Genomic DNA, 16,538 nt, shown 5'->3' with positions numbered 1-16,538 from the left:
ATGTTGATGAAGGTAAAGAGTACCTTGACATAGCTGAAGAGGCATACAGTATGTTCACAAAAGAGACAGCCACTTTTATGCAAACAGAGAATTGCACTGAAGGTGATAGTTCTGGCATGACCTTGCCTCATGCTACTGGGAAGCAGCTGTAAAGATTTGAGCAAGGAGACTTAGTCTCTCCCTATTTGTTATCTTATTTTCACCAAAGGATCTATTCACTATAGTCCAGTGATGGCGAACCTTTTAGAGACTGAGTGCCCAAACTGCAACCCAAAACCCACTTATGCATCATCGAGTGCCGGGTGGGCGTGGCCCATTGGGTGGGCGTGGCTGTGGTAACGGCAGACTGGGCGGGACTAAAAAGTTCAATCAATCAATTCCAACTTTGCAAGATCTTTTTTTTTCCCGCAAGAAGTTGAAATTGACTGATTGAACCTTTTTTTTTTTTTTGCACACGGCCGCCTAAAGTGAAAAGGTATTATAAAACCCAGCTGAGGACCTAGGACTGGGGCAACGGTGCGTGCGCCCACAGAGAGGGCTCTGAGTGCCGCCTCTGGCACCTGTGCCATAGGTTCGCCATCACTGCTATAGTCCCACTTCCCAGTTTTAAAATATAATTGTCTATTAACACCATGCAGATTCGCCCAGCTCAGCTGAGATCAGCGCAATGCATCAGAATGTTAGCCTCACAAAAGGATTGTGTAAAATAAGAATACAGTATGTGGTGGGGTTATCCAGGGGTTACCACTTATTGCAGAGAGGGCAGTGAGAGTAGTAGGTTGGAATGGCTTTGGACTCCCCTTGATAATAGTTGTGCAATGGCTTCACTAGGTGCCCAGCTTCCGACTCAGTCCAAATTTTACATGGTCAAGGCTGAGTAGCAGTGTGATTAAAGCCAGAGTTAGAACTTTATCCAGAAATGCAGGAGAGAATGGGGGTGAAGTGTGAAGTGTGAAGTGATTGTGTGTGCCAAACTGAGCTCTGAACTGTTTTCTCCATGCGGTTTACTGTTCTCATTTCATCTTAAGTGAGGATACTGACCTCCTTCTTTCAACCCTTCCTCCTCCTCCAACTATAACTCTGCCTTTATCTGATTCTTTATAGGTCCCCGACCTGAGCTGTATCCTCCCTCGGCTGGCAATGGATGCTTTTGGTGGAGCTCCCCGATTCCTTGCCTCTCCTCGTACTTTCTCAGTCCAAAGTGGCACAAATGCCATTCTGAAATGGCAGGTGGCCGGGGAGCCACGTCCCACCATTGTCTGGGAGAAAGACGGCTCTGTGCTGGAACTGCCCTCTGGCCGGATGCTTGTTGAGGTGAACGGGGATGCATACAGCCTGATGGTCTCTCAGGCTGGCCCAGCAGACAGTGGCCGCTATGTGTGCAAAGCAAAGAACAGTGTGGGTGAAACCTACGCAGCTGCTCTGCTGAAAGTGGAGACAGAGTCTGAACTGAAACCTAATGGAGATCTTGATTGTCAGCCGCCCATCTTCCTGAATAGGCCTGTCTCAGCATGTGTGACCCGGGGAGAAGATGTGACTTTTGCCTGTAGGGTCTCGGGGCAGCTTGAATGGGAAAAAGATGGACGCAAATTATCAGACATCTTTGAGAGTAGCCATTACAAAATGGATGTAGAGCCTGGGGACTGTCATTTTCTGCACATCTATAATGCCCGATTGCCAGATGCTGGGGTCTATGTCTGCCGAGCACAGAACAGCTTTGGGGAGACCATGGCTGCAGCTGTGCTCCTGATAGACCCTGTGGCATGTCTTCCTCATAACGACCCATCTCAGAGGGCTCCCCAAAGCTGCCATTTCAAGAAGCCACCCGAGTCAAAAGAGGGTAAGAGGCATCTACATCACCCTGCACAGATTGTGTTGTCTGAAGGCAGGCAGAATGGAGAAGTGCTTCCCAGCTTCCCCCCTACAAAGTCTTTTACTGTGAATGAAGGGAAGCATGCCAAGTTCCGCTGCTACGTCATTGGCAAGCCCAAGCCAGAGATTGTCTGGCAGAAGGATGGGAAGATGTTGTCCGCTGGAAGGAGACATCTGCTCTATGAAGACAGAGAGGGCTACTTCATCCTTAAGGTGCTGTACTGCACAGCACGAGATTGTGGACTCTATGTGTGCACAGCCTGCAACACTGCTGGCCAGACACTCAGCGCTGTGAGACTCCATGTCAGAGGTATCCATCCAACGGGGAGGAAAAAGAGTGGGGTGGGGATGTGGGGATGCCACTGAATCTGCATAAGAACACATTGACTGGGTTTGCATATTAACTTTAATTGATCTGGATAAACGGGTTCTGCAATCCCAGCCATGTGGATGACATTAGTGGATGAAAATGGATGGGCAACTCCAAAGGAAAGAATTGTTTGGGGGACATGCCTGCCAATTACAAGAATGAAAGAAAAATATGTAGGCGTTGCTTGAAGGGCATGCCAAAGCATAAGTGTTAAGCTTGAACTAGTTTATAAACCAATCCAGCCCATGATAGATTAGATAACCATAAGAGGAATGGCCAGACCACTTGTGAGAATGGGAACAGGCCTAGAGCAAAAATTTCTCAGATGGATTACAAGATGGGTTTCAGACACCGCAGGGAGCCTCTTCACCTTTATGAAAGTGGCAGGATGGCAAGCAAAGACTTGGTTGGGTCCTGCTACTTACTCGCTGAGAGATCCAAATGGTCCTTGGGCTCCATTCTTGAGGTGTGTACACTCTTTGCCAATAGCAGTACCTATGAAATGCAGAGTGGTTTGGTCCATGCCAGAGGAGGTGGACAGCAAAGCTTTGCTCTCTCTCTCAAGGGAAGGAACATGGCACGTGAGATAGCAATCATTGATAACAAATTGGCTGGACAGGGTTCCTTCTACTTTGGGTTAGGAAGAAGTCTTGATTCTTTCATGCAATGGATATATGTAGAATCAACACATGTGAATTTGGAGATCAGCAAGTAGGTAATAGTCTTCTCCATCTGCACTGATTCTGTTGTTGACTACTATGGCTTAGAGAAGGGAGGAAGGAGAGTTTGCTAGCCAGCCAAGTAGCAGATGAGTTGGTGAATGTTCCTGGATTATACAGTCTGGAGATGGAGCCCAGTACAACTGAATGATCTTCTATGTTTAATACATGGCCCAGTTTTCTCTTAACTGTTTGTTCAGTATGTGTAATGGAAATATTATCAGTATGTGATGTACCACCAGCAATCAGAACAGGAACATTTAATACTGCATCTGCTCTTTAGTTTGATAGGGATGGGCTACTTTCCTCCATGCAGTGAATCTAATTTGATTTAATTTGATTATTAATTTAATTTATTTAGCCTCCCATCTCACAAAATGCAACTCTGGGCGATGTACAAAAATTATGAAAAGAAATATGCCAGCAAAGAGAGGACAAGAATGGACACCTAGCAATGGAGCGATCTGATCATATATTCAGTTCGTTGGGAGCCCTGGGCCTGATTTTATAACTAGGTCTTTTGGGACTTCTGGAATATCAAAAGAGTGGAGCTAATGTAATTTCTGGGGGGCAGGGAAATGTTCCATAAGGTAGACACCATGTCAGAAAAGGCAAGTTCCTGGGACCCACCAAATATAGATGGCACCTGCAGCATGCCTTCTCTGCCAGAACCTATGGGGTAGGCTAATGTAACCAGGGAGAGGCAGTTCCTCAGATAGTCTGGTTCCATTACAATGCAGGGCTTTAAAGATCAAAACCAGTACCTTGAACTAGGAAGCAGACTGGCAACCAATGCAGCTTCTGGAGTAGAGATGTAACATGTGGTGTTCTAAAAGCACACATAACTGCCCTTGCTGCTGCATTTTGTACCAGCTGAAGCTTCTGGGTACTCTTCAGGGGAAGCACCATGTAAAGCCAATGCAATGTAGTCAATCTGGAGGTGGCTAGGGCATGAATGAATGTAAGTAGTGTCTGCCCATCCAGAAAAGGGTACAACTGGTGCACAAGCAGCTGTGCAAAGGGCCTCCTAGCCATGACTGTCACCTGCCCTTTGAGCAGGAGTCATGAGTCTAGGACAGGGGTAGGCAACCTTGGCTCTTTTATGACTCGTGGACTTCAACTCCCAGAATTCCTGAGCCAGCATGGCTCAGCTTGGAAACCTCTCCCTTTCCCCTCAGCATGGCTGCCTCAGGAATTCTGGGAGTTGAAGTCCACGAGTCATAAAAGAGCCAAGGTTCCCTACCCCTGGTCTAGGAGGACCCCCAGACTGCACAAAGGGTCTGTCTGGGACAGTGCACCAGAGATGGCAAATCCTGGAATCAGTGGGGCCCACAATTCAAAACCGTCCAGTCTTGCAAGGGTTCGGCAGAAGCCCCTTGTTCTGCCTTGAGACCCTCACAGCCTCCAGCCATCGAGATACAACATTCATGACTTATTTAGTTCTATTAAACAATCCATAGCTAAATCTACTAAGTTTTATTTAAAATTTAATTATTTTCCCCCTGTATTAGCCTATGAGAGCCAATGATACCAAACAGCAGAACTACTCAACTTGCTAGCCTGGGATCTGGAACATATTTTTTTTATTCAAAACAGCTTATTAAATATTTGATACTGTGTTTTAGAAAAGTTTATGCAAAAGTGCATTTAGTGTCCGATTTTGGACTGATGAGAGAGTGTTGTTTAAGGCACGGCTGCTATTCAACCACTGACATGCTCCTGGGATTGCTTCCTTGTCTTCAGGACTGCCTCAACAGAAGGAAGGACTCCAGGTTTAGCTGCTCTGACCTTCAGCTTTAGAACAAGTCTTCAGAATGGCAGAGATCATAGCAGTTAAAAAGATGGGGAAAGACAAGAGCTGGGATATTGATGGAACCGAAGGCAACTGATCAAGGGAAAGAAAATAGGGTTATAAAAAATGCTTTTCACTGTGTACGATATTGATAGACGGATTTCGGGCTCTTTGCTTTTCCAAGAGAGTTGCTTGGAATTCATGAATTTTGCAGAAGATTCTGAGGAGAGCAAGAGAGGTGATAAAGCGGATGGACGGCCACGTGAGGCTCAGAAGAAGCAGCAAGGTTTGTTTAGCCTGGAGAGGAGAATCTGAGGGTTGGATGTGAGATAACAGGAATCAGTTATATGTCAAAGGCTGCTCTTGGCAAGGAAATCAGCTGTTATCTGAACCTCTTGAGGGTCAGACAAGAGAGGAGATGGACTTGAGTGGAAAAAGAGGAATTAAATATCAGGAAGGTTTTTCCACTTGTAAGAAGAGTGATGCAGTAGAACACCATACCCAGAAAGCTGGTAGCATCTGCACTCAGTGGAACTTTTTTTTAAAAGAGGGAAAATATATTTCGTGATGGGACCCTGTGAAGACAAAGGGAGGGAAAAAAATAGAGAAAGAGGGATAGAGAGGGAGGGAGAAAGAGAGATATGGCAGACTGTTAATAGAGTTGAAATGGACCTTGGAGGTCTTCTAGTCCAATCCCCTGCTCAAGCAGAAATCCTATACCATTTCAGACAAATGGCTGTCCAATCTCTTCTTAAAAACCTCCAGTATTGGTGCATCCCCAACTTCTGAAAGCAAGCGGTTCCACTGATTATTCTGTCAGGAAATTTCTCCTTAGTTGGTTCTCTCTTTGGTTAGTTTCCATCCATTGCTTCTTCTTCTGCCTTCAGGGGCTTTGGAGACTAGCTTGACTCCCTCTTCTTTGTGGCAACCCCTGAGATATTGGAACACTGCTATCATGTCACCCTTAGTCCTTCTCTTCATTAAACTTAGACATACCCAATTCCAGCAACCATTCCTTATATGTTTTAGCCTCCGGTCCCCTAATCATCTTTGTTGCTCTTCTCTGCACATTTTCTAGAGTCTCGACATATTTATATATTAACTTATTTATTTAAATTTAAAATAATTTACATATTTAACTATGGTTTATTTATATTGATCTAAGAGATTTGTGTGGCCGCCCATCTGCATCTCTGCATGGCTCATAACAACTGATGGGGCTGTATGCATAGCAGCAGAAATAACTGGGCCTCCAAAGCTCCATTCAATGATTGAATGAAGAAGTATTTCTCAACCTTGGCATGTTGGCTGGAGAATTCTGAGAGCTGTAGTCCACACACCTTAAAGCTGACGAGGTTAAACATTCCGAATACACTTAAGCATTAGCCAACGGAGCCTTTATTTATAGCATAGGCAGTGCAACCAGCACATCAGTAAATAAATATAGGAAATTAAGCTTTAGCTTGGCCTTCTCTCAGAAATGCTAATTTCCTGTAGGGTAATATTATCCAGTATCAGATGAAGTGGTGAAGGCAGGTAAACCTCTTCTACCTTATCTCATCTACACACTCAAAATGCTATTTCCAAGGTGATTTTGCTCTTCTAAACACAGTAGACCTCTTGATGAATTCTAATTGCCACACCCCGAGGATAAGAAAAGTCGCTCATTTGGGTCTCAGCCCTTACATCTACTTAACCCTCAACATTCTTGATCCTGGAAATTGGAAGGAAAAAAATGGAAATGATTTCCAGTTCAATATAAAGCATACTGCTTCCCACTCTGTAAATCTGGAAAGAGACTGACTACACATTGTTGATTAAGGGAAGGGCTCCCGGGACGGAGGAGACATTTTTCAGAAAGGCTTAAGCCTGGCGCCTCTTTTTTAGAAACAAAACCACTGGGCTCAGTTGTGCCATCTAAACAACTGCCACCTGTCTTTTCAATGATATTTGACATGGCTCTTCCCTGCAATTTCATCTCTGCACTCTGATCCTTGGCTTGCTGAAGGGGTAGACAGGTGTCCCTAGCAGTGGGCTCCAAAGAGCTGACAGTATGGCCCTTGAGTGCTATAGATACCACATGCCACCCACTTAGCGCTCTGTTCTTGCTCAGAATAATCCTTTGGAGGAAGGCCACCCACTTCTTCTACAGCAAACCAAGGCAGGGCAGGCATTTGCTCCATAATCCTTAAACCTTAAATGTTAAAAATAATGGCATTAAATGTGTGTGTGTTCATATTCCTTTTGTCAATTTAATGCAAAGCATTCTAAAAGAAAGAAAATGTCCCACCATTACTTAAAACAATTAAGTTTACCCTTACACCCATCATCAAATTTTTTCTTGTTTGATAGTAAATTATTCGGTAAAGACTATGGGAGATGGCTACAGCATTTGTTAGGAAGCGAAGGTATCTTTTTAAGAAAGATTCAGTATTAATTAAGCCTGCTGATTACTCCTTGTGGGCAAATCCTACAGGGCTTAGCTGGGTTCATCACAGCTTCTCAGGAGGGATTAAACTGTGGATAGCAAATATGTGCCAGAGAAACCCATAGGAACTGAGGACATGGATTTCTGGAGGTACAAGAAACAGTAGCATCCTTTTAAATAGGCTAAGAGTTCTTTCTAATTTATTTATATTTATTAAGAATAATAAAAGATAAATCAAAGGAAAGGAAAAACTGCTTGAAACTGAGAAAAACAGGAAAGTTAAGAAATATAATGACCTCTAACCTTCTTTTCAACAGATAGCTACAATTTTATAATCCCTCTTCCCTCTTAAATATATAGTTCCTTCAGCCTCTCATTTAATCCAAGTCTATCTTAATCTTCAAACCCATAAGCCATCACTTCATTTCTTTCTTTTTTCAGCAAAAATCCATATAAGACTTCCAGTCTTTAAAAAAAAAAGAAGTTTTTGTTGTTGTTTTTTCCCTCCAACCAAACAGCTCGGTTTTGCTGTTTTTGCAAGTTCTGACATTTTCACAATCCATAGTGGGGACTTCATTGTGCTTCCATCATTGTGCATATAATAATCTTGCTGCAGTTTAATAGGCTGAAAGGGTTCTGACCCTGACGAAGTCGAAAGTGAGAGGGAAATTACAAAATAGAATCTGGGAAAGCTCAAGAGTTGGAAGAGAAGGGCTGGGCTGGCAGTTTAGGGAGTCTAGGGATAGAGGACTTTCTGTACAGTATACAGGCAGTCCTTACAACCATTCGTTTAGTACTGTAAAAAAGCGACTTACCTATTTATGATCATTGTAGCAGCCCCATGGTCACATGTTAAAAATACCGATGCTTGGCAACTGGCATGTATTTATGACAGTTGCACTGTCCTGAGGTCATGTGATCACCATTTGTAACTGTCCCAGCTGGCTTCTGACAAGCAAAGTCAATGGGGGAAGATTTGGTTAAATGACCCCATGCTTCCCTTAGCAGTGATCTTTTTAACCTCTGTGGCAAAAAGGTCATAAAACAGGGCAAAACAACTGCCTTGCTTAGCCTCAGAAATGTTGGGCTCAATTATGGTCGTACGTTGAGGACTACCCATGTGGAGCCTTCCTGTGTCTATCTTCCAGAACCCCAGCTACGATTCCAGGCACCTTTGATGGATGTCGAAGTGATGGAACATCAAGATGCCATCTTAGAGTGCCAAGTGCCTCTAGAGACAATGCCTACAGCATGGTACCTTGAAGACAAGCGCCTGCAACCCAGTCCCAAGTACCTGATGGAGGAGCAGGGCCTACTAAGGCGGCTGACAGTGCGGGATGCCCGGGCCGATGATGACGGCATCTACTTGTGTGAGATGGAAGGCAAGGGCCGCAGCATTGGGGAGCTCTCTGTGCAAGGTGAGGTGTTTGAAATAATGGTTATCAATTGAAATTAAATAATTAGAATACATTACCATAATTTTACATGCAAAGTCCTTCAGGTATTACACTTCATACCTGGGCTCAGCAGTTCATCACAAGTCTGTACAAATTTAACCTTAGTTCAGCTCTCAGATCGATTTGACAGCATATTCAAGACATGACTTGGCTAGAGTAAAATATTTATTGCAGATCAGAGTAAAATCTCAAAAAACAACAGTTAATTGCCCTGAGAGCCAGAGATGTCAATATCTCTGCTCCTGAAATCTAGGCTTTCTCCTCCTGCTCTTCAGGAGCATTGAATATTGAGTGGGTTACTTGGTGGCTTCAGAAGAGAGATTTCTTTATTTAATGGATTGCCAGCCTCAGCCTTTACACACTGTACAATAGGATTATCCTTTGTTTGAAGAACCGTCAGAGGACAGGGCTGTGTTTGAAGCTGTCCTTGGATATGAAGGCCTGTGCAGTCTAAACTCAATGCAATGATAAAGAACCCTATCAAAGCAGGAGCTTTGACGTTAGTAACTGGGCAGGAAGATTCAGCAGGCACACTAAAAAAAAACCACCATGTTATTAACATGATACAGTTGTGAATTGCCTGTGATAAACCAAAACCAGAACCTTGATTACATGTGGAAAAAGGCTCTGGTCTTTGCCATCCTAAGCAATTCACAATTGTGTTTCAGGTTTCTATAGTACATCATAATGTACTGTATTATATATATATATTGCATGAGGGTAGTATAGGAGTTTTATACTGTGGAATTTTAATGTTGTAAGCCTCCTGGAGTCACCATGTGTAAGATGGGCGTCCATATACATTTGTTGAATAAATGAATAAAACTCCAAAATTTAAACGGTTACCAAGTAGGTATTCTCTCTATATAAGAAGAACTAACAGGGAAATATTATATATCTGTAATAATAATGTAAATCACAGTCCTTCTTTTTGGCTGTTAGTAAATGGCCTACCCCCGTGGTGGCGAATCTATGGCACACGTGCCACAGGTGGCACGCAGAGCCCTCTCTGTGGGCACGCACACCGTTGCCCCAGTCCTAAGCCTTCAGCTGCATTTTATAAAATCTTTTTGCTTTAGGCCTCCACTGCCGTGTGCAAAAAAAAAAAAGATTCAATCAATCAATCATTCAATTTCAACTTCTCGGAGGAAAAAAAAAGATCTCACAAAGTTGGAATTGATTAAACTTTTTAGTCCCACCCAGTCTGCCGTTACCACCGCAGCCACGCCCACCCAATTGGCCATGCCCACCCAACTGGCCACACCAATCCAATGGGCCACACCCACCCAATGGGCCACACCCACCCAATGGGCCATGCCTATCCAGCACCTGATGATACATAAGTGGGTTTTCGGTTGCAGTTTGGGCACTCGGTCTCTAAAAGGGTCGCCATCACTGGCCTACCCTAATTTGGTAGTGACTGCAACAAGTAATCCTGCTGACAGCTAAGTGGCATTTAGGTTTCCATTCTGATAGTAATTGAGCAGACTCCCTCCTTCAGGTCTCATTGTGAAGCGCTTGCCACGAAAATTGGATGTGATGGAAGGAGAAAATGCAGCCTTCTATGTGGAGACCCGGGAATCTGTGGAAGCACCAAGTTGGGGCCGAAATGGGCAAGAACTGGTTGAGGCACCGCATACGCTCATCAGGAGCTTTGGGAAAACACATATTTTGGTACTGGTACATGTGTCACGGCATGATGCTGGAGTCATCACTTTCATGGCGGGCGACTCACAAACCTCAGCACAGCTTCGTGTCAAATGTGAGTAGAGAATGGAAATGGGACTATTGAGGAAGGGAAGGAGGAATGATTATTTGGTTTATATCATGCTTTTCTGCCTAGGGGTCATTCAATGCTTTTATTTGCTTTTGACGTAAACATTATTCACCAGATGAGTCTCTTACTGGGGACTCGCAGTTATTTGTCTTATCCTTTATCTTGGATTTAATGATGCCTGACATTTGGGACAAAGGGGGCTTGCCATATTATATTACAGAGATCTACAACAAATTTAGATTCATGTTATGCTCAATTATTTAGACTTGGCAGTGATCTAGTTTGATCAGAGTTCTTTTAGAACTGATGTCAAATCAGGACAGACGAATGAAATTACAGTACTGCCCTGTACTATTGCATTGTGCCAGATTGTTAAATCAATGTTTTATCTTTAGCAAACATATTTCCAAAGCAATCTCGTGCTCATGGATGCTGCTGCTTTTGCTACCTCCTAAACTGGCATGGAGAAGTGCAAATTTTGTCTGGCTGTACATCAGATGCTTTTTTTTTCAGTCATCTTATTTATCAGGCCTCTACTTGTGGTCAGATTCCTGCTGATGACTTGTAGCATCAGCTGCTGCCACAGTATAGAAGATATCTGATGGTTGTCCTAATCTATGCTTGGAAAGAAACCACTCAAAGGCCCGAATAAACTGAGACATCAGTCTACTGAACATCTAAGCAATGAATGGAAGCATAGTAATAGGGCTCAGTCTTAAGATGACTAAAATGTGTTTGAATATTCTAGTTCTAGAAATTATCATCCACCACAATTGTTTTTTCTTCTTCATACACGCATTGTGTACAACAATTGGAATCTACATTCTCCTCTCCTAAGACCATAGGGTAAAATCGAATTTTGCAAGGTTATACTTAGTGTAATTGATTTTGGAATCCATCAACAATATCTGACCTTTACATTTTCTTGAAAGTGACCTCAAATTAAAATTTCAGGGATCCTTTGAAAAGCTTGAGAACTTAGAAACATAAAGACCTGGCTTTTTTGTCATTCATTCATTCATTCATTCATTCATTCATTCATTTATTCATTCATTCATTCATGCCTAAGTCTCAGATTCTTACTTTGTTTTTACATCTATCCATCCATCCTCCTGTTAGAACTGTTCATCGGTTCTAGGCTTCCGTGGTTCTGATTATCTACCTCAAAGGAGAATGAAATAACTGTTGGACAGTTTACTCCAATGTAGTGTCCTCCATACAATGGGGGACATACGCCTCTTCCGCCGAGCCCTAAAGACCTATCTGTTCCAAGAGGCCGGTCTGGCATAAATCTGAAACTCTACAATTTTAAATTGGGTATAATTTTATATTATTATAGTGGGTTTTAGGACATGACAAATAATTTAATTAGTTTTAAATATTTTTAAATATTATGGTATTGCTGTTTTATTAATGTGCCTGTTCACCGCCCTGAGTCCCGCAAGGGAGAAGGGCGGTATATAAATCAAATAAATTTGAATTTGAATTTGAATTTATGTAAAACTATAACTCCTATCACACCCAGCCAGAATTGCTGATTGGGGATGATAGAGGAGGATTTCAGCCTAAAACAGCCTGAGGCATTGAACTGGAGGAATGCTGCTCTAGAATCTTAATGAGGGGGTGGGTGGGAAGGTAACAAGAGGATCTCTTAGCTAGTTGAGCAGACTTCTCTGGTACTGCATGTCAGAGAATATATGCATCTGTTTTTCAGGGACATTTACATATGGTAGGTGTTCCATTTATATTTTTCCAAATGTAATGTTCTGGCTGGAGGGCACTCAAACAGCAAAGCACAGACAAAAAGTTGGATCAACCAGTCAGCATGCAGGACACGCACCTCTGCACAATGCACAGTTGGGATGTGGGAGGAGTTTGCATTGGCCCATCAGCAGCCACCTGCAACCAATGCTTACCTGACACCCCTTTGCAGCGTAGGTATGCAGCGATGGCTGTAGGCCAGATATGTCAAACACAAGGCCCGGGGGCCGGATGCGGCCCGCGAAGTGGTTTCACGTGGCCCGCGAAGCCATCCTGGAAACAGTGAGGGAACGGCCCCCGCTGCCTTGGCCCTGGCCCAGGCCGGCCGGGAGCCAATGTACAATTTTGTGGTGGCCATCTATGCTGAAATGCATTCAGTCTTAGCTCCACAAGGCCATCTGGAAACAGCGAGGAACCAGCCCCTGCTGCGTCGGCCCCAGCCCCTGGGTGCATGCTGGGGAGGTGTCACCCTTTGTGAGGAATGAAGAAATGCACCATCGCCTGGAAGTGGCCAGTAAATGGCCCTCGTCTACTTCACATATCCGGCTTGATGGGCTCTGCCCTGGTCCCACCCCTTTCTGCCAGAGACCCTCAGATCTGTCCCATTCCTGCCCAGGCCCCCACAGGCACTCTTGATGTGAATGATGTAGAACTGGCCATGTCCACCCAGTAAGCCACACCCACTCCATCCATGCCCACCCAGTAGGCCGCTCCCACTCTGGCCACACCCATCGGGAAGTTCACTTTATTGCTAAAAGTAAAGTAAATTCTGAGAAACTGCATTTCTCTTTAATAATGCTCTATCCATTTCCCATGTTCAGTCAACATTCTATTAAAAATTATCTGCATACTTTAGTTTTCCTCCATTTACATATCATTTGCAGTCATTCTATTTTACATGCAAAATCAACTAAACGCTGACATATTAATTTTGGAATTCATATGCCTCACTGCAGGATGCAATGTACCTAACATTCATCACACATTGTTCAGTTTCTCAGCCAACAATATGGCAATGGCTGCATATAAAATTAAATACACTTTCATGTCCTGATGAACATATTTAGAATGTTTTTTATACACTTACAGTAATACATCAGGCAACCTAGGGGACATCTCACTTCCTTCTGTTATTTCCTGCTCAGTGTTGAACCATTTGCTAAATCTTCAGTTTATTATCACACAAGCTTTACTTCTATCATACTACTGCTATTATCACTTTTAGAAATCAGCTTTCATATAGGTGCAACTCAGCCCACAGTTTAAACCTAATCATTTTATCATACGCTTCTTTAAATCAACAAACTATAAATAAATTTCTTTTTTTTAACTTTCGTAACAGCTAACAATTGAAACTGGCCATTTAATTAAACGAATTATACTCAATATTAATTATATTTTGTTTTCTTAATGTTGCTGTGAGATTGTGTCTCTATAATGTGAGAATTGGCCACTAAAAGTTTTCTAGTGAAAACTTGGAGGGATCTAAAAATGGGGTTATGCGTCACTTGTAGTTTGCATACTGCGGCACAGAAAGATTATTTTATGCTTTGAGTCAAGCTCAGCTCCTGGTGACGTCATTCTTATGTCCCTGTAGTTTTCTTGACAACCATAAGGATATGGTACAGTTAGCTGCAAAGACTTAGTTCCGACACATTGTCTGGAATTAGGAATGGGCTGGAGGAAAGCTATTAATCTGAAAGAGATTCCTGTGAATATGGAAATTCAATGGGACGATGGCTCACTTTTTGGAGAGACTGTGTGTCCAGCCTGTGGGTGGGATTCTACTCACAGGAACATATTTATAATTTCTGGATCCTCCTAAAGCCAACTTTGTCCCTAGATGCCAAGCTTAGGTTAACAAGCTATGGTTAGTTATCTGTTTGGGACAGAAATAGTCCAGTCACGGATATATTTGATAGAACAAATCTACATTTGATTGGCTATTGTAATATGCTCCACTTTGCAGATATTTTAGAAGATTTATTTATTTATTTATTTATTTATTTATTTATTTATTTATTTATTTATTTATTTATTTATTTATTTATTAAATTTATATACCGCCCTATCTCCCTTGCGGGACTCAGGGCGGTGAACAGGCGATACTAAAAAACCACGAATAAATAAATAGTTTCTGTTTTAAAATCGAATTGAATAATAGGCCTGTTCTAAAAACACACCCATACAAAACCCCACACTGAAACACAATCCAAACTACGCCAGGCCGGCCGCACGGAATAGATGGGCCTTCAGGGCTCGGCGAAAAAGGCGCAGGTCCGCAACTGTACGTAGGTCGGGGGGTAGGTCATTCCAGAGGGCAGGAGCTGCCACAGAGAAGGCTCTCCCCCTGGGGGTTGCCAGCCGGCATTGTCTGGCCGACGGCACTCTAAGAAGNGGACTGGTCGAAGGGAGGTGTTTGGTAGGAGGCGGTCTTGCAATCCCCACAAGGTTGATGGGGATTAGGTGGTTATTGCAGGAAGAAGATAATGTAAATGATTTCTTGTCTCTAGGTGCCAAAAGGATTCCACCAAATGCACCCGTGGAAGTAAAGATGTGCACCACACGTAGCAATGCCGCCCTCCTGATGTGGTGCCCACCACCAGATCTGCATCATAGCCCACCAAGCAGCTACATCCTTGAGAGGCAGACTGTAGGAGAGGCTGAGTGGGTGCCTTGTCTAACCACTGATGTCGCTAGCATGGTTGAAGTTCCGGGGGATGGCGTGCCCCAGGAGGCTGACTACCGCTTCCGTGTATGCTCTGCCAATCAGTATGGGTGCAGTGAGCATGTGGAATTCCCAGGGTCCGTGCATCTTGGTAAGCCTCCCTGCTCCTAAGAGGTGGGCTTCATCTTTGCATAAGAATGGGCGTTTCAAGCATTTCACCCTTCTGATTTTGGTTGCTTTGTGACTTGTCAACTGCTTCTTCCTCCTCCTCCTCCTGCACTAGCTCACTAGTCTGCTTTTCCCAACTGGCTGTTCTTTGCACCCTTCTTACACATTCAGGTTGCTGAATGCCTTCCTTTTTTTTTCCTTTTGGAGTTTGAATTCCACTGGAATAATTTATTCTGTATGCTTGGCTTTGCAAACTGTGCTAGCCATGTGTATGCACCCGCTATTGAATCTACAATCAGCAGGGTCTGTACCACTGCTAACTTTTAAAGCTTAGATTTACAAATCCAAATGACTAGAGTCATCATAACACATTAGTTTAAAACTATAAACGTATGGCTAAGAGACTAAAAAATATGACCTCGATGGAGATATACTAGATCTGTTTAAGGCTAGAACTACTTTTGTTGAGAGCAGCTGTAATCACCAGAATCTTGTAAGTTGCAAGATTTGGTAATAGATCTTGCATATCTCTGTCAAGATCCTTCTCTCTGCATAAGTATATACAACATAGGATGGTTACAGCTTCAGCTTGCATGTGGTTACATGAATTGGCTTTTTAAAATTTACTTGTAGTGCGTATAAAAGTGGGCCTTGAAAGAAGTTCCATAAGAGAGAAGTTCCATAAAGTAACAGCCAGGCAAACAAGGCTTGAGTCTAAGACAAGAACGTGGTTTATGAAAACGGTTCAAGCAGACTGTCCCCCCTCCTCCCCACCCCGTAAAGATAAAAGAGAGAGGAAGGGAAGTATAGTCAAACTTGCAAGTTTTTGTTACTGTGGCTGTTCTAATCAAAGTAGCCCTAGGGCAGGGGTAGGCAACCTTGGCTCTTTTATGACTCGTGGACTTCAACTGCCAGAATTCCTGAGCCAGCTAAGCTGGCTCAGGAATTCTGGGAGTTGAAGTCCACGAGTCATAAAAGAGCCAAGGTTGCCTACCCCTGCCCTAGGCCTACATGGTTTCTTGGTCTGTTTCTTAGTTTCCTTAGTCTGTTTCTTAGCATGGTCTACCTTGTAGGGCTGACATTACTCTCCCAAACTTTGACTGTTCTCACAGTGCCCAGAGCCCATGTAAAAGAGGGACTGCAAGATGTGATGGTTTGTATCAACGAGGATGCCATTTTTTCAGTGAAGCTTTCAGCTCCCATGTCTGGTTGCTGGTTCCTCAGAGGGAAGAAGCTGGCAAAGGAAGAGGAAGACCAGCAATACCACATCATACACAGTGAAGTGAACCACACATTGCAGGTCAAAAATGTGCAGTTATCTGCTAATGGCTCCGAAGTGCGATTTGAAGCCAATGGTGTGAAAGAATCGGCAGTGTTACATGTGCAAGGTGAGTTGTTAACTGGTCCCGAGAACAGATCAGTATTTAGAAACTCAGAAACTATTACATGTGTTTATTTATTAAATTTATATGTTGCCCATCTCACTGTTGAAGCTACACGATGGTACCTACATTCTAAGAACAGAA

The 16,538-nt window shown here is 43.3% G+C and overlaps 1 protein-coding gene across 1 annotated transcript in view; it reads left to right on the top strand.

Moving 5' to 3' along the window:
- OBSL1 (obscurin like 1) overlaps positions 1-16,538 on the top strand; it is a 73,768-nt gene continuing 57,230 nt past the window's right edge. The window contains exons 1-6 of the mRNA XM_029284004.1: positions 1-12; positions 1,105-2,182; positions 8,330-8,599; positions 10,140-10,400; positions 14,690-14,959; positions 16,125-16,400. Coding sequence (XP_029139837.1) covers positions 1-12; positions 1,105-2,182; positions 8,330-8,599; positions 10,140-10,400; positions 14,690-14,959; positions 16,125-16,400 — 2,167 coding nt within the window. The remainder of the gene's footprint in view (positions 13-1,104; positions 2,183-8,329; positions 8,600-10,139; positions 10,401-14,689; positions 14,960-16,124; positions 16,401-16,538) is intronic.

Source organism: Protobothrops mucrosquamatus, unplaced genomic scaffold, assembly GCF_001527695.2.
Source record: "Protobothrops mucrosquamatus isolate PMUCROS unplaced genomic scaffold, P.Mucros_1.0 scaffold324, whole genome shotgun sequence".
NCBI classification, from domain to species: Eukaryota; Metazoa; Chordata; class Lepidosauria; order Squamata; family Viperidae; genus Protobothrops; species Protobothrops mucrosquamatus.
This window is presented reverse-complemented; position numbering and strand designations above follow the sequence as displayed.